The sequence below is a fragment of the Pogoniulus pusillus genome, chromosome 13 (genome assembly GCF_015220805.1).
Source record: "Pogoniulus pusillus isolate bPogPus1 chromosome 13, bPogPus1.pri, whole genome shotgun sequence".
Taxonomy (NCBI): Eukaryota; Metazoa; Chordata; class Aves; order Piciformes; family Lybiidae; genus Pogoniulus; species Pogoniulus pusillus.
In genome coordinates this window covers 23,514,271-23,531,784 of record NC_087276.1, presented here as the reverse complement: position 1 = coordinate 23,531,784, position 17,514 = coordinate 23,514,271, and the positions used below count along the sequence as shown (strand labels likewise).

Genomic DNA, 17,514 nt, shown 5'->3' with positions numbered 1-17,514 from the left:
GACTTCCAGCCCTCACTGCATTGTTGTGGTCTCTGTTGCCCCTGCTCCAACAGGTCTATGCCTCTCCTCTGCTGAAGACCTTTAATCCTTTCTCAAATAGTATGCTGGCAACTATTGAATGTGGATGGTTTTATAACCACTACAGAAGCATAAATGTAAAAGATCAATGTTTTTATCAATCTTTTTTAATGTGAAGCCTATGGAAGAATTTCAGATTGACAATTTCCATTTTTTTTTCCCAAGACGAGCTCTAAAGGGACTTTTAGAGTTGATAAAACCAAGTAGAAGGAATTGCTGAAAACTCTGAGAGTGAAAAGAAATGAGCTGTATCTGTGAGACCTCTTGTTATCTCTGTGCCCATCCCAGAGTCACTGAATACTGCTTTCTGTTGGGAGCCCTGAGGTCATGTAGCTCCCTGCCAAATCCAATCTGCCCTTCCCTTGCCCAGCTGGAAGGCAGAACTCATCACGGGAGGGCAAGGAGAATGCTTGGAGTAGGATGCAATCCCTGCTTTCGTGCAGCTTTTCAGTGCACAATGCTGTTAAAAGCTGAATCTGGAAAGTGCTTTGAGTAAGTAGTTCTTCATGTGGAAATGGAAGGAAAATCAGCAGAGTGAACTCATTCCAGATAATTTTGAAGTCATTGTGCCATCAACTTCTTAGTTGTGGAATGTCAACAGAGATGGAAAAATCCTGTACCAAAGGTGCAGGAAATCACATTCTTCCCCATGATTGCAGTTAAAGGGAGAGAAGAGCAGAAGGTACCTGCCTGATGGTAGTCCTGTTGCCATCTGTTCTCAGGTGACTATTGTCTCCTTTTCTGGAGAGATTCCAAACCCACCTGGACATTGTGATCCTGGGCAGCCTGCTTTGGATGCCCCTGCTTTAGCTGAAATTTTGGAATAGCTGATCTCCAGAGGCCACTTACAACCCCTATCATGCTGGGATTCTGTGACTGATGGTTTTCCATTTGTATGCTTATCTAGCCCTGGTTTTAAGCCAGTTATGACTCTTTCTTTCTAGAATTCCTACTGGAAAGCCACTTCTTTCTGTTCGTATCTCAAATCATGGTCAATTTCTACCATTAATTCTTGCCCCTTTATCTTAAATACCTTTTCTCACTCCATAGTCCTTGCAAGCCTGTTGTAAACCGTAAACTGATCAATCTTCTCTTTGTAAAGACAGCCACATAAATACTGTCAGGACATGGAAGGGAAGTATTGCCACATCTGTTCTGCTTTAGAATCATAGAATCAACCAGATTGGAAGAGACCTCCAAGATCATCCAGTCCAACCTAGCACCCAGCCCTATCCAGTCAAGTAGACCATGGCACCAAGTGCCTCATACAGTCCTTTCTTGAAGACCTCCAGGGATGGTGACTCCACCACCTCCCTGGGCAGCCCATCCAATGGCAAATCACTCTCTCTGTGAAGAACTTCCTCCTAACATCCAGCCTATACTTCCCCTGGCACAACTTGAGGCTGCGTCCCCTTGTTCTCTTGCTGGTTGCCTGGCAGAAGAGACCAACCCCCACCTGGCTACAGCCTCCCTTCAGGTAGTTGTAGACAGCAATGAGGTCACTCCCGGGCCTCCTCTTCTGCAGGCTGCACACCCCCAGCTCCCTCAGCCTCTCCTTGTAGGGTTTGTGCTCCGTCTCTCTGGGCTTTGAATGTCTGGAGCTGCAGTTGGTGTGTTAGAGCAGCTCAGTAGTGCTGAGCTTGGTGATAGTTTTAGATTGGTGCCCAGGAGTTTAGTGGTTTAGTACTGAAGAAAGTTCTCTGTCACTTGCAGTTGATGCCTTCAAGAAGCAGAAGGGGATTGTTATAGGAATGTTTTTTTTCTCTTATCTTCCCATTTCAGTTCCCAGTCATCTTTTAAATATTCCAGTTTCTCTTCCTATGTTGACAGTTTCTCTTTGCAGCCTGGTCTAGCAGGAGGTGTCCTTGCCCATTGCAAGGGGGTTGGAACTAGATCTTTAAGGTCCTTATGATCCTGTCTCAGTTCTTATACTCCCTTCTGTTTAACAAACACATCCTATTTAGTATTATAAAGTGCTTTGCTGAGTCTGTGTAGATGTACTCAACTACTTTGCCTTTAGACTGAAAGATCAGAGAAGGATTTTCATATTTCTGTCATGAGCTCCCTTTGATAATTTCATGCCAAGTTTTGTTTTGTTTTTCATTCTCTTTGTTTCCATATTTAAGACTATTGAAGTTTTACAATCATGTAAAGGTTGTATTTTCCATCCTGCCACACATCCTCCTATCTGAAACCCAGCTTATTCTTCCCTTAAGCCTACAACAGGCCATATAATATATTGGAGGGCCTGTCTGTGACTGCTGGAGCAAAAAGTACCCATGATGCAGGCTAAATTTAGATGCTTTATATCTAAATAAATTAAGTTTGAAAAGTAATAGAACTGAGGTATGAGTAATATCTTTATGTGAGGTAAGGAGCTTGTCTGCTTGGCTCAAAAAGCTTCAGGATCAGCACAACATGGAAGAGTTGTTTTGGGTGATAAATTAATTTGTCACTTGAGAAACAAAGTGGGATGGGATGGCACATTTGAAAGTCATTCCTTCTTTACAGAGTAACCTTCCTTCAGGCCTGCTGGATGAGAGAGAAGGTTGCAGTTTTTATTTTGTAATATTTGGGGATAGTCAAGACTGGGGAATATCTGGAGGATTAAAGTAGTGGCTGAAAAAGTTGGTTTTGAAGTGACAGTTGGCAAGCTAGTTTTTACACACCCAGCTGAGCTGTGAAAATGGAACTGGATTTCTTTAAACTTGACACACTAGTTTGAAAATACAATTTCTCTTTACTGAATGTCAGTGTATATTTTGCCAAAGTAATTATCATTCTGACCCTTAAATACAAGCTTCCTTGCTGGAGTAAGACAATGTCTGTGTAAATGATTTCGATGCTAGAGAATTATCTGAGTGCAGAAAGTGTTGAATTACTGTCTAATGCTAAACCTGCTGGTGGTGTCCCGTTGGGGTGTGAATTTCTGTGTTCCACTGTAGCAAAAACATCAGTAAAAGATGATTTGTGTATCAAGAAATTGTATATAAGCTGTCAAGCTTGACTGTTACTTGAAGAGGAGGGGGGCAGATTACCACCTAATAGATGTCTTCATCCAAAGAAAGACCAACAACAAAAGCCAAACAACCCCCACAACTTCTGTACCAAACTTATTTATTTAAACAGAGAACGATACAGTATTTCTGTAAATTTGGAGTATGAATAGCTGGCTTGTTTGTACTCTCAGCCTGGTCAGCAGTCAAGAATAGTTCTTTATCTGTCCCATTAAGACTGTATTATTTCACAGAAGAGTGGGTGGTATCCAGTTTTACCCTGATACTGGCCAACTCCCAGCAAATCTTTATTGACGTTGGAAGATGTAAGAAATATCAATAAATGTTTTCCTGAACAATTAATTCTGTAGTTTTCTTTAAAATTGGTGCCCTGCCTCTTGAAGCTCTGATAGCTAAGGTGATTCTTCTTGATGTTGCATCCCCACCAACGCAGAAAGCTTTTGTTGTGCAGGAATGCTTTTCCTTTAAAGCAATGGAACTGTCTTACAAAGTTTTTCATGCTCAGTTGTTCAGGCTGGTTAACCTCAGCATTACTACCAGCCTTATTCCTACCCCTACCATGGGATGGGTGAGGTTGCTGCTGGTGGTTGGTTGAGGGAGCTGCTGGTACTCAGCAAATCGGTCGTCCTGTCAGCCAGGAAACTTGTTGCTGTGATGATGACTTCTCAGAATGGCTATGTGAAAGTTGGGGTGGTCTGTTCCGATAATGAAACCTGTTATCATGGAATCATAGAATGATTTGTGTTGGAAGAGATGCTAAAGGTTTAGTTTCAACCCCCTGCTATGAGCAGAGATACCTCCTACGAGACCAGGTTGCACAAGGCCCTATCCAACCTGGCTTGGAACGTTTCCAGGCTTGGAGACTGCAACTTCTCTGGGTAAACTTTGCCAGTGCTTTGCCACTCATCTTGTGATAGGACTTACCTTTTTGTTATTGGGTGTGTTAAATATGGTGGGTTTTGTCTCAACAGCTACATCCCCTCGAGTTTCCTCAGAGCTCGAGCAGGCCCGGCCTCAAACAAGTGGAGAAGAGGAGCTCCAACTGCAGCTGGCCCTGGCCATGAGCCGAGAAGTGGCGGAGCAGGTCAGTTCCCGTGTAGGTTTTCCAAAGTGTCCATGTTTTTGTAGTTGAGTCTATAGTCCTGTCTGGTTTTGTGTTGTGTTTTGGTTTGTTTTTTCAATGGCAGCTTGGCTTTGCTCCAGGTGGAATAGGGGGAGAGAAAGGAGAAAGGCCATTTTGGAAGATGTTACTCTGTCATTTTTTTTTTTTTGAATCTCTTTTTAAAGTAACTTCAGCCTCCGAGCTGTTGAGACTAGTGGAAGATGACAGTCTCTTTGCAAAGAAGACTTTATGTGGGAGGATGTTAATCAGCACATTACTGAAGATGTTTTCAGTTAGGAAGAACTGAAAGCATGACTAGTCCTGAAAACCTTCATTAACGGGGCCAGCATGAGAAATGTCGGTGAATTCTGATCACAGTGAAATGTTGAGTGGTCTGTTCATTGGGTAAGATTGTCTGGAACAGAAGGGTGACCGGACACAAACTTCTAGAACACGTAAAGAACCTGGGTTAAAAGAATTGCTTCCTTATCTATCTCGTGGGTTATGTTACTGTGTTAACTTTGAGGAGGTTCATTCTGAATTTGGAGTAAATGCCGTAGTTGTGGATCAAGTTTATTGCATGCTAATATGTAACAAAGCTGTTGAATCTCAGCTATGAGTGAAAATTCAAGTCAACCATGCTGAGTGCCTGTAATGTTATAAAGGCTTCCCATCAGGAGTATAGTTTACTCCAGGATTAGTATCTCTCTGCTTGGAAAGGGGAAACTATCGTCCAGTAAACTTTGTTGTTATTGAGCAATGAAGTTATAGAAAATAAAAATCAGAGTATCAGTTGAAATCGCTTTAAAAAAAAACACCAGGGAAATTCCAGCTGGGGGATTAGTCAACTTCTGAAGGACGTGATGCAAGCAAAGATATTTAAAGTAGTTCAATGTACTACAAACGTGGTAGTTTAGATGTTAAAAACCCACAAAATATGCATGGAGGTGACTAGGTGATTTCACTTGGTGTTCTTTCTAACAGTTGCATCCGGTGTGGAGGGAAGCTGAAAAAAGCCAGGAGAGTTAAAGTTGAAATCACTGTTTCTTTCAGTGGTGATTTGAATGCTCATCACAGTAATTTAGAGGTGGGCTGTTGACTTTGTTTTTAAGTTCTGTGGTGCTTCTAGCATTGATCTCTGGAAAGAACATTTCCTTTGTAGCTTTCCCATGAGGATCGAAACTACAGGAGAGTAAACTTCAGTCAGCAAAATAGATGTAGTTGCAATCATGCTATTAGAAAGCTGTTACGTAGTTGAGGTGCTCCTGACCTCTGTTTGAGACAAGAATCACCCAAAATCATTTCCCTTCTACTTATTCTATGTGTACAGGTTCCAGCAAATAATCCTGGCAATCCCACTGCAGGTGCCTGTGACACGCATCACTCCTAGGGTGGCAGGGAACAGTGCCAGGCCTTCCCTGGCAATGTCCTGCCAAGGGGGCTAGACACCAGGCGGGAGCGAGCCGCACAGTCTAGGCTAATGGTCTATATCAACAGTGTTGATTTCCTTTGCAGGAGGAACGCCTCAGACGCGGAGATGATCTGAGATTACAGATGGCTCTGGAGGAGAGTCGCAGAGACACAATTAAAATTCCCAAAAAGAAGGAGGTAGTGCCTTCGACTAAGAAATTCCCGGTTACGCTGCCAAAAGCTGAAACACAGTAACACAAAATAGCTTAATGACTGAGCTCTTTTATGCTTTTGGGTTTGCTTTGTTGTGTAGCTTAAAGCTTCTTCCGCGTGGGTTAAATTTCAAACTACTAGTCAATGCAGGTGTGTAAAAGGAAAAAAAGAATAATGTAAAAAAATTGCTTCTTCACTCTCGTGGGTTTTGTTTTCCAATGGGTGATGCTCTTGATTAAAGCTCAGATTCTTCCTGCCCTCAGCACACCACTCTGCTGGACCTCATGGATGCCCTGCCCACCTCGGCACCTGCCCCGCCGAAAACGGAGCCTTGGGGACCTCCAGCTGTTGCAAACCAAACTGATCCTTGGGGGGGATCCACAGCTGCAGCTACTGCCTCTGACCCCTGGCAATCATTTGGTAAGAGTAAACTGCCAGCAGAAACTCTCAGTTAAAAGATTGTGCATTTTTCATGTGGAACTCTTCAGACTATCTCCGTGTCTTAGGTCATGCTGGATGGCGATGGCAGTGAGGCTGTTTTGATTGTGTCTCATGCCCTAGGTCTAAATTTCCCCTGACACATTTCCAAGCAGAAACAAATGGACCTTGCGCTCTCATCCTGACATTTGAGCAGATGGGGTTTTCTCTATGCGTTTTGAACCTCAGGAAATCTTGAGTGAACTTTCAGTTGTCTTTACAGAGTAAAACCAACTTTTCTCAGGCTGGAGGAATGCTCATGCTCTGTCTGCTTGTTGTGTCTAGGTTAGCCAAAGGCCGTCCAAGGAGTTGTATAATAAAGTTAGATGGTTTCTCCTCTTTGCTATAGCTATGGAGTTGGGAATGCATCTTTTTATTTATTTACTTTATTTGGCTTTGGATTACTTTTTTAATCTTTTTTTTTAAGGGTCAAAGGGTTTCTGTGCCAAGGGAAGCTTTTTCGTGTGGACTAACAGCTTAGTTCTGTCAGTTTTGCTTGAGGCAGATGATTCTATGACCTCCACTATAAAGTGCTTCAAAGTCATTTTCATTAGTATTCAGTACAACACAGTCCAGACTCCTGATGAAAATTTTGAAGCTTAATAATGAAATGCAATGAATATTTTTTTTTCTCCCCTCCTCATTGTAACGTTAGAGGCACCTACATAGCTGCTGGGCCAATTGCAGTCCACTGTTCTAAATGTAATTTCTTTAGTGATAAACTGCAAGCACGAAATCAGAAAGTGCAACTTCAGTGCCTTCAGGCTGCTCAGTGTGTTTTCCTGTGGCTAAAAACCAAACAAAATCCATCTTGAACCTCGTGCTTGGTAGATCATCCTCTGACAAGATTTTCCTCGCATCAGTGGCAGCTGTAGCAGTTCCTCTCAGTGGCTTCCAACTTTATTAATGCCATAGAACAACTCCTTGTCCCAGCTTGCTGGTCACGTGGCTCCTGAGGGTAGTCTTGAGGATGTATGATTTATGAGTTTAACTGCTAATAAGAGTGACTCATTAAACTGTATTTCTCAAATCCTGCCTGTGCTTTGGCATTTCAAGAAGGATAATGGAAGCTACGGGAAGGTATCTTCCCAAGTGCCTTCATTTTGTGCTCTCTTTATATGAGAGAAAAGTCGGTTTTGAAAGCTTCTCTTATGGGAAGTGCTTTCGTTAGCGTTTCTTGTGTGGCACTGCTCGTAACTCAGCACTAAGGGTGGATAAAAGAAATGTAAGTACCCATGTGGGAATAGTTGGACTTACTATGAGAATTTTAGCATTTCCTTCTCCAAAGCTGCAGCAAAATCGTGCTGCCTGTGGATGAAACAAAGACCAATATTGCAAATTGGCATTTCTTACACTGTGTCAAATTGATTGTCAAGGCTATTGTAGAGTCACAGAATCATTTTGCTTGAAAAAGGTCTTTAAGATTGACTCCAGCCATGCTCTAACTCTACCAAGTCTAGTGATAAACACTGCCCCTCAGCACCACATTTCTGCCTCTTAGAAACACCTCCTGGAACGGGAGTACAACCACCTCCCTGGGAAGCCTGTTCCAATGTTTAAGAACTCTTTCAGTGAAAATGTTTCTGATATCCAAACCTAAACCTCCCCTGGTGCAACTTGAGGCCATTTCCTCTCATCCTATTGCTTGTTACTAGGAAGAAGAGACCAACTCTGACCTTGCTCCAGCCTCATTTGAAGGTGCTGTAAAGAGACGGAAGGTCTCCTTTCAGCCTCCTTTAGGCTGAATCAGCCAAGTTTCCCCAGCCACTCCTCAGAAGACCTTACAATGCCAGGGGCATTTTATGTGTAGTGGTAAAAAATAAACCAACATTCAGCTATAACTTGAAACCCACACGGTGGTTAAAGATAACAGCTGTGTACTGCATGGATAATGCTGTCCTGTTCTTGGATTATGCAGTTGTTCTTTTTTAGTAGTTAAACCATGACTGGTTGAGAAGTTTCACTGGGAAGGGGAAATGTTTGCATGTAGTGTTTAACTTGATGTTGATTGATCCCCATAGAGTTGTGGAGGATGTGCACTTAAAGTCCGAGGTTCCCACTCCTGCACGTTCTCGGTCTGATAAGCCAAAATAGTTTCATTTACTAGCAGAAGGAAGAAGGGGTCACCTAAGCTGAAAAGTAATACATTAGTATTGAGAGGAAGAAGGAGAAAAAAAACTGTCAGGAAATTTTATACAGTGAGGCAATTTTTTTTTTCTCTTTCCATCTCCTTTTACTTTGTCACTTGATTTGTCACTTAAAAAGCCTTAACCTTCTGCACACCCTGAAGCGGTTTGGTCATCTGAATTTGCAGGAATGAAGTGTTTAAGCATCTTCCATTATTAAAATAGGAATCCTGAAGATACAGGCATTGGGTTTAAAAAAGGGCAGACAGTAAGAGGTGTCAGTGGACAGCTTAGCTCTGTGTCAGGACGAGTCCTTAGAAATGGGAACAAAAGGTGTAATTAGCTCAAGGGAGTTGATTATAAATAACACTATGGTTAAAAGAGTTTGAGAACTGTTCCCTTTGAGCCTTACAGATTGCTTTGTCCAAGTTGTAATACTGTGTATTTCCTACCTTTTACACAGAGGCTTTTTAGAATCCTCCTTTTCCTTGAATTCAGAAGTATACCCTAGATTTAGGTCACCTTCAGCCAGGTATTGTCATTTTGGTGGCAATGTCTGTAACAAAAGTAAGTGTGTGTTCTGGTTGGAACTGCAGATTTTGTTACTGAGTTTCAAGTGGGAGATTTGTTTTCTTTCTTTTTCTTTCTGCCTTGCGCAGAGTTTACTTGTGCTGGTTTTTTTTTTGGTGTGTGTGGCACAGATGCTGAGACTTATCAGCATTCCTGATGTTGAGGTGCTTCTCCTATTTAAGTTCAGTACTGACTGGAATTAATGAATCAGAAGAGAGATCAATCTCCCAGGAAAGCTGTCTGAAGGGAGCTGTACTGACATGTGTTCCTGCTGGCTCTTCTTGCAGGTGCCAAACCAGCTGCTTCTGTTGACCCCTGGGCAGCACCAGCAGGATCCACCACAGCTCAGCCTTTGTCCAAAAATGTTGACCCTTGGGCTCCTGCTCAGCCATCTTCTACTGCAGCAAAATCCTCTGTGGATCCTTGGGGACCAGCACCTGCAAACAAACCTCTCTCTACTTCTGGTGAGAAACAGACTCATCACATATCTATATTTGAGTAATGGAAGTGAAATCTGAATGATTTTCTTGCTTTGGTTAGTTAGAAGTAGTAATGTGCTGAGCAATTTGCAGAACTGGTCTGTAAAATAAATGGGAGTTGTAATAGCTAGCAGCAGATAAAACCTTAGATGTAATTATTCTGGCTTGGAGCTCTGAATTTGCCTTGCTGCTTTGTGCTTTGTCCCTTCTGTGTTCTTTTATTGCTGTGTGTAGATGTGTGCTGAGCACTTACCACTGCTACTGCAGTTGAATGTTTAAATGGGCTTTATCTTTAATTAGACAAGGACATAATTTGTGGAAATGAATGATACTATAATTTTACCTTTCATCATGATTAATAGCTATGCAGATGGATGTCCCTGCAGATGTAGATTGACAGGTGGAGGAGCTCCATGCTCTGAGGAGACATTTTGAGGTGCAAGTGAAGGTTTGCTACTTGAGAAGGAGGGTGTGAAAGTTATCCCTAAGCTGTTGTGTTGCAAGATGCAGAAGGTGCTGATGTAATTGTCTAGGCTCTCTGTGACTAATGCAACCTTGATGAATCTTAATACCTGGTATTTTCACATTGGCACCGTGGCTAAATGCATCCTAAATGCATTTTCTGCTGGTCATTCATTTCTGTATGTAATAAACAAAGGACTCTGAGCACTGCAGAAATTAGTGCTTCCTAATCACCTTTTCACTGGGCAAAGGGCAATAACTGGATCATTATGGGAGTGACTCTTTAACTGGTGGGTCTTTGTTGTGGGATAAGTAGAATTGCTTATATATAATTTTTACTTATTCTGATGGATTTGTCTTTTTGTACTCTTTATGGAGCTAAGTCTCTACCTTCATTTGCTTGAAATGTGTTGAAGGTTAAAACTAAATTAGAAAAACACTTCAACTAATAGGAAGAAAATGGGAGGGGGAACTTGCAGGCTTTTCAGATTGCTGTTCATTTAGATATGGTTTTTCTTCCTCAGTTTCAAGGTAAGGCTGTGTTCACATGTTAAAAATGTTCTATTTTCATGGGTTGCAAACTATGGGCAACTTCTGGTGCTTTAGCTAACAGGCCCTTACCATCTCTACGTGGCATAGGTGACCTTTTCTATTGCATTCCTCTTCCTTTTAACTTTGGAAGCGTAAACTCGAATCATCACTGAAGTTGTAGCAGTGCTATGTTTGTCTTTGGGTTTTTTTTTCAGAGGTGTATTTTACTTGAGGGCTGATTAACCCACTTTATAGTTTAGGCTGTAAATTCAATGCTGTTCTCTCCTCCTGCAGCAATATATCCCTGCCTATATGTCTGTAGTGCAGGCATTCAGTAAAAGCCAGCATGGGTTTCAGTCCAGTTTCCTGATGGCTGCCATCACAAATGTCCTTCCCCTCCTAAAACGGTGGGGATCCTTAGTTGGTGTTAAGCATTGGTGATAGGTTGGACTGGATGATCTTAGAGGTCTCTTCCAACCTGGTTGATTCTATGGCATTCTATGACATAGCTCTGAATTACTTGTCCTATAAGAAAGGACAGATCCTTTCCTCCCTGTGCCTGAGTAAGACTAGAAGCACTTGGGCTGATCAGAGCTGCTGCCCTGGAACCTGACAGAACAGCTTCTTGGTGACATGAATGAGTTAGAAATGACTGTCAGTAGGCTCAGGTGTATGATACATCCAAAGATCTGTTAATGACAGGGCTGTCTTGTTGTTTTGAACAGGAAGTACATCTTTTGACCTCTTCAGTAATTTGAATGGTACAGTTAAAGATGATTTTTCTGAATTTGACACACTTCGAACTTCCAAAAAGCCAGGTATGAATCAAATTCTTAGCATGTGGACAGGTTGGGTGATAGGCTCAGCAACAAATGTCTCTATTCTGAAATTTTATTTGAAAGAACCAAAGAAATAAAATCGACTTTCACAACAGAATAGGCTAAAGCTGGTCATAATGCAGCAGGAAAAGCTCATTGTTAACATTTTGGCCATTGTTAACATAATTTATGGGGAATGGGCCTTTTGCATTTTAAAGCAAAAAACTTCACTTTGTAACTTTTGCTGCATTGACCCTGAAATGTTTGATTTCTAAATTGGCAGTGCCCAGTGTTTGCAGTCTGGCTTATGCTCACAGTCAAACAAAACAGTGCAGAATGCCTTTCTCAGACATATATATTCCAGCGTGTAACAACAGTAGGAAGATGATAATACACTTCTATGAAGGCTTTAATTTGTTTTTCATTTGGTCATTAGTCACTAGAGGAGAAACTGCCAGATCTTAACCTGTGAGTGCTTTGATACTTTCAGGATGGCTCTGCCTGAGAGAACAGTGACTAATTCAAAGCTGGGCTCCTTCAACACAAAAGAAGAAAACCTGGGTGGAATCAAGCTAGTTAGGGAGCAGCAGTGGTGTAGTGCAAGAGCAGAAGCTGAGGCTTTCGGTGTCTTCTCCTTGCAGACTCTTAGTCCAATCTGTGCAGCATAGCTGTGAGAATACTCATCAGGGCAAGTCAGGTAGCACCTTCGGTAGAGCACCGCAAATCTAACCATGGCTTCTTCACGCTCTGCTAAAGAACGTTTATCTGCTTGCATGCTGTTGAGGGTGTAATGTGCTGAACCATTTACATCTGACTAATACAGACACTAGATTTTGAAACATCTCTGCTGTCAGACTTGAGGGTGTTCTTTGCTTGACTGTGTAGATTACTGAGATAAGTTTTGTTTTCCTCTTTGTGTTGTTTCAGCTGAATCAGGTTCCACTTTGCCATCTCAGCATAGCGGTACCACAAGTCCTGATCTCTTTGATTCCCAGCACTCGAGCGTGACATCAGGCAAGCAGAGTGCAGCTCGGAAAACCCCTGAGTCTTTTTTGGGCCCCAATGCTGCTTTGGTGAACCTGGATTCACTCGTGTCTAAGCCACCACAACCTGTTACTTCACTGAATCCATTCTTGGCACCAGGTCTGTTCCTTCAGTTTTCTGGTTTAGCTCTCCCTTCCTGTAGGAAAACTCTGCATAACTCAGGTCTGTTTGGTTTTTTAAATAAACTGGACTGGGCTTGTTTTTCTTGATTACTTCAGGCAGCAGATCATGACTGAGAGCAGCAGGGTGAGGCATCATGGTTTTAAGGCATGAAAGCACAGAGTGTCTGCATATGTCTGCAGCTGATCTGCTGGCTGAGCTTTATTCACAAGAGTTTTATTTAGAAGGGCTTGTAGCGACAGGACGAGGAGCAATGGCTTTAAGCTGGAAGAGGGTAGATTTAGACTGCAGGTTAGGAAGGAAATCTCTACAGTGAGGATGGTGAGACACTGGAACAGGTGGCCCAGGGAGGTCGTGGATGCTACCTCCCTGAAAGTGTTCAAGGCCAGATTGTCTGGGGCCTTGAGCAACCTGGTCTCTAATGGAAGGTGTCCCTGCCCATGGCATGGGGGTTGGAACTCTTCAAGGTCCTTTCCATTCTCTGATCTCTGCCTGCAGCCTGAGGTTCCATATAGCAAGCTGCAGTATAGTCTAGTGGGTTGCTGGTTAGGCTGTCTTTAGCCTAGCATGATAAACTGGTTTTAATCAAAACACATTCAGTGTAGTCCTGTAAAACCTGAGTACTGCAGTTCTACAAATTGGCCCCTGTTGGAGGTGAGCAGCCTTACTTGGTGACACCAAAGCACATGGAAGATGTGTTTTAAAAATACCTCTTCATGGGCACTGACATTTCTGTATGACACCACTCTGATGAAGTACTTCAAAATGCTACCTCCACCCAGGGAGGTGGTTGAGGCCCCATCCCTGCAGGTGTTTAAGGCCAGACTGGATGAGGCTCTGGCCAGCCTGTTCCAGGGTAGGGTGCCCCTACCCATGGCAGGGGGATTGGAACTAGATGATCCTTGTGGTCCCTTCCAACCCTGACTGATTCTATTCTATTCAATGATTTATTTCTTTCTCTTCCAATGGAGAGGAAGAAAACCAAAAATAATTAAAAAGGGGGGAAAAACCCCAGTATATTAAACTCCTTGGGTAGGAAGAACCCAGTAATTCCAACCAGCCTTGGCAGTGTTTAGTAAGAGGAAGTCTGTGTATCTGCCGTTACCGGTTACTACAAGAAGTTTATGAGGGGTCACTGGGCCATCCAAATAAGGCAGCACATCTACAGTAAAAGGAATTTGTAGTGTTGGCAGCAGCCCAGAGAACCTCAAACGCTGGGAAAGTTCTTCTCTGCTGTTTCTAACACCGCTGTAATTCGGAAACAACTTGTTTACTTTATGAATTCTTGTCAAAACTCAGTGCCAGAAACATGCACAGCTAAAAGGGGTGGGCTGGAGATCTTGAAGCAGATGCACACGTTTGCAGTAGCTGGATTGCAGCAGAGGAGTGCAGAGCTGCAGTTCTCCTCCAAAATGTGTATTTTAAGGAAAATAATAAAAAAAAAACCACTCAGTGATCAGGCTGAGAGATTTGTGCTTGTTCAGCCTTTAGAAGGAAAGCCTCCAGGGAGACCTCACAGCAGCCTTCCACGGTTTGAAGTGGGCTACAGGAGAGCTGGAGAGGGACTTTGTAAAAAGACATGTAGTGACAGGATGAAAGGTGGCTTCAGACTGGAAGAAGCTCATTTTTAGATTAGACAGTAGGAGGAAAGCGAAAGAGGTTCTGCCTCAACACAAGGGGGAAGTTCTTTACTGTAAGGGTCACAGAGCACTGGAACAGGCACCCCAGAGAGGTCGTGGAGTCTCCTTCTCTGGAGACTTTCAAGGCCTAGCTGGATGTGTTCCTCTGTGATCTGTGTTAGATAGTATTGTCCTGCTCTGTCAGGGAGGTTGGACTCAATGATCTCCTTGGGTCCCTTCCAACCCCTAATATCCTGTGATCCTGTGCAGTTCTTCCCCATGAGGGTGGTGAGGCACTGGAACAGGTTGCCCGGAGAAGTTGTGGAGGCTGTAAGCCTGGAAATGTTACAAGCCAGGTTGGATTAGGCCTTGAGTAAGGTGATCTAGTAGGAGGTGTCCCTGCTTATGGCAGGATGGTTGAAACTAGATCCCTTCCAACCCAAACCATGTGATGGCTCTTTGATCTGGGTGGCATGGTTGGGCACATGCCAGGTAATCTGTTCTTCTGGTGAAAACTGTCAGCCAGCTTGGGGATGTTTTGTGGCATTGGTAGGTTCAAGGAAATGAGTCTGGTTGTGCACTAGTGCAGCTCCAGTGTGCTGAGTGGCATCTGCAGGTTGTGGGTGCTCCCTCCCTGGAGGTGTTCAAGGCCAGGTTGGATGAGGCCTGGAGCGACTTGTTCTAGTGAGAGGTGTCCCTGCCTATGGCAGGGGGTTGGAACGGGATTATCTTTGAGGTCACTTCCAACCTAAACCATTCTATGATTCTGTTTTGAGGTTGGGAGTGTCGGGGGTGTCTGCAAGTACACTCTGCCAGCAAAGATGATCTCCAGAGCCTTGTGTTTGTGGAGGTGCGATCTCTCTCCCTCTTCCCCTCTTCTTCTCTCAAACCTAGGCGCTGCTACAGCACCAACTCCAATCAACCCCTTCCAAGTGAATCAGCCTCAACCCCTCACTCTAAATCAGATGCGAGCGAGTCCTGTGATGGGAACCAGCCCTTCCTTCAGCGCTGTGCCACCGATAAGCATGGAGCCAATACCTCTGTCTTCCATGGCCCCAGTGCCTGTGGGGATGGCCCCGATACCAGCGATGGGCACTGTGCCATCTATAACAAGGATGGGCCAGGGGCTGAGCATTGCAGGATCAATGACCCAACCTCTTCACAGTACAGGAATCCTGCCGTCAGCGTCCCAGTCGACAAATACAACTAACCCTTTTCTCCTATAAAGACCCAATTAAAGGAACTGTTTTTTTTCTTTTCATAGTGTTTCCAGGCTGAAGTCTTTACAGCTGAATGAACGTGGCCTGTGTGGACTGAACGGTGTGTAAGAGACTTGGAAGTAGATTTGCAGTTTACAGTTATGATCTTTGAAGAGTTGTCTCTACTTACCAGTTAACCTAAATCTAGTCTTTGCTACAGATGGTACCTTACTTTGGCTTGTTGAGCATTACCTGAAATGGTTCAGACTTTTTCCACCAAAGTTAGATTCTGCCCATTTTGTTACTTTGTTAATCATTTCACTACACTTTCTAGGGAGAACCTGCCATTTTAAACTCCGTTGGCTATTTTGTAGATGTCAGATGATGATGTGCTGGATCCTGAAAAATTACCTATTGATCTGCATCCGTCACTTCCTATGCCCGATCTGATAGACCTGAGATTCAGAGTGCTAGTGAATGTTTTTGCACATAACTACACACAGTTCTAGACTGTTGGTTCACCCATAGTCCTTACTCTTAGAAGAGAACGATTCGGAAGGCCCAGGTGGCTGGTTTTTATGCATTAAACATTGCAACGCGAGATCGCACCGCTTTTTCTCTCCGGAGGTTTGACCATGAAAGCAAGCTTGTCTCAAAAGGAAAACAAACAAACAAGCAAACAAAAATACACACACACACACACACAAAAACACCACACACAAAAAAAACCCCCACCAACCCACAGACAAAAATAATACCCCCAAAGAACCCTCAAGAACATTCTCAAAGGTGTCAGTATCCCGTGTGCTGTCGTATGCAGTGTTGAATTGTACACACTACTCTAAGGACTCCTGAGGAACTCTCTGTGAGTGGCATGCTGCACTCGTGCTGAGTGAGTGTCCTGCTCTGTGCTTGTCCAGTACCAGCTTCGTTTGGAAGTTATCATGTGTATTTTGTTTTTCTTTGACTTACAATGTGAGTTGAAAGAGGATAAAAGAAAGCAAACATTCAAATACAGCGGGACAACTTTGAATTCAGTTTCACCGGGGCAAGCTTTAAATCTAATTCAGGCTTAACCTTGCTATATGCAGTTACTCTTGTATACTTTTGCACATATTTTGTTTAGTACAGTTTCATATTTTGAGTTTGCAGAGTTACCCAATAGTCTTTTTTTTTTTTGTTTGCTAATTTTTATAATGTGGTTCTTATTTAACTGTCTGGTTTTGATAGATTTATCGAGTCTGGCTGGAAAAAAAAAAGAAGAGAAGAAAATTAAGACGTTGGCAAATGTCATTTTTATGGTTTTAATGCCCTCTTATTTATGGTTTTAGCTCTTTGTTTCTGTAAAGAGAGTTTAAAAGGGAAGATTAACACTAAAATATTTACTTTTAAATGAAGTATTCGTAATGCAAATCAAAACAAATTCTCGTGACTAATTATTTTTAGATGAATTTGAGCGTAACATGATTGAAGACTATATTAAACCAGAAAAACACTAAAGTCGCCTTTCCCTTGCTTTGTTCCCATTTTCCCAGCCTTTGTGAACATCAGAAGAGAGAGGCTGTTTTATCTCTTAAGACTTCTTGAGATGTGAACAATTTTAACCTACCAACCCGAGTTGTTAATGTTATTGATTAATTGTTCTTTGCGGAAGGTGTCTCTCCCGTGTTAATAACAGGTTCCATTGGCGGCTGTGAATTGTGAGCTGAAGTCTGCGTTTTTAACTTGCATGCCTGGACTCACTGGCACTAAACCACACTCAGGTTTCGGCCAGGCTTTCTGGTGGAAACTTGGCCTGCTCAAAGATGGCAACATTTCCCAGCTCTGCTTTACCAAGCACCGCAAACATCCCACAGAGCGTGGGGAAAGGGATGTCCCAGTGTGTTACTGCTGTCTTGAGGGCATCTCTGTGAATGGACTTGATGCATCTTGATGGCCTTTCCCTGGTTAGGGAAACCAAAACCAAAACAAAGGAAGCTGAAAGAAATTGCCAGAGCTGTGTGTTCTGGTGTAAGGATGCTCTGTGGGGCTGTGCCAGTCTAGGGGTGCATGCTGCAGGAAAGAGAGAGGGGCTGGCTGATGTGGAAGGGGCTGGGTTCTATCTTCTGGTGGGTAGGGAAGGCTGAAAGACTATCAAATCTAGGGTACAATCACAGATTTTAGCTGTGTAGGTCAGTGTAGCTCTTTTAGTATACGGAATGCTAAATGTGTGGATGTTTCTCTGCAGATTGTTCTATCCTCTTGAATAC

The 17,514-nt window shown here is 43.1% G+C and overlaps 1 protein-coding gene across 3 annotated transcripts in view; it reads left to right on the top strand.

The window, feature by feature from the left end:
• The window catches only part of EPN2 (epsin 2), a 50,213-nt gene extending 33,448 nt beyond the window's left edge, over positions 1-16,765 (top strand). Inside the window, exons 3-9 of one of the 3 annotated variants that reach the window (XM_064153529.1) lie at positions 4,067-4,191; positions 5,713-5,805; positions 6,084-6,240; positions 9,281-9,457; positions 11,191-11,283; positions 12,211-12,426; positions 14,961-16,765. In XM_064153529.1, coding sequence (XP_064009599.1) covers positions 4,067-4,191; positions 5,713-5,805; positions 6,084-6,240; positions 9,281-9,457; positions 11,191-11,283; positions 12,211-12,426; positions 14,961-15,292 — 1,193 coding nt within the window. In that variant the 3' untranslated portion in view covers positions 15,293-16,765. The remainder of the gene's footprint in view (positions 1-4,066; positions 4,192-5,712; positions 5,806-6,083; positions 6,241-9,280; positions 9,458-11,190; positions 11,284-12,210; positions 12,427-14,960) is intronic. The other 2 variants (XM_064153530.1, XM_064153531.1) reach the window with 2 other exon arrangements.
• The last annotated feature ends 749 nt before the right edge of the window (positions 16,766-17,514 follow it).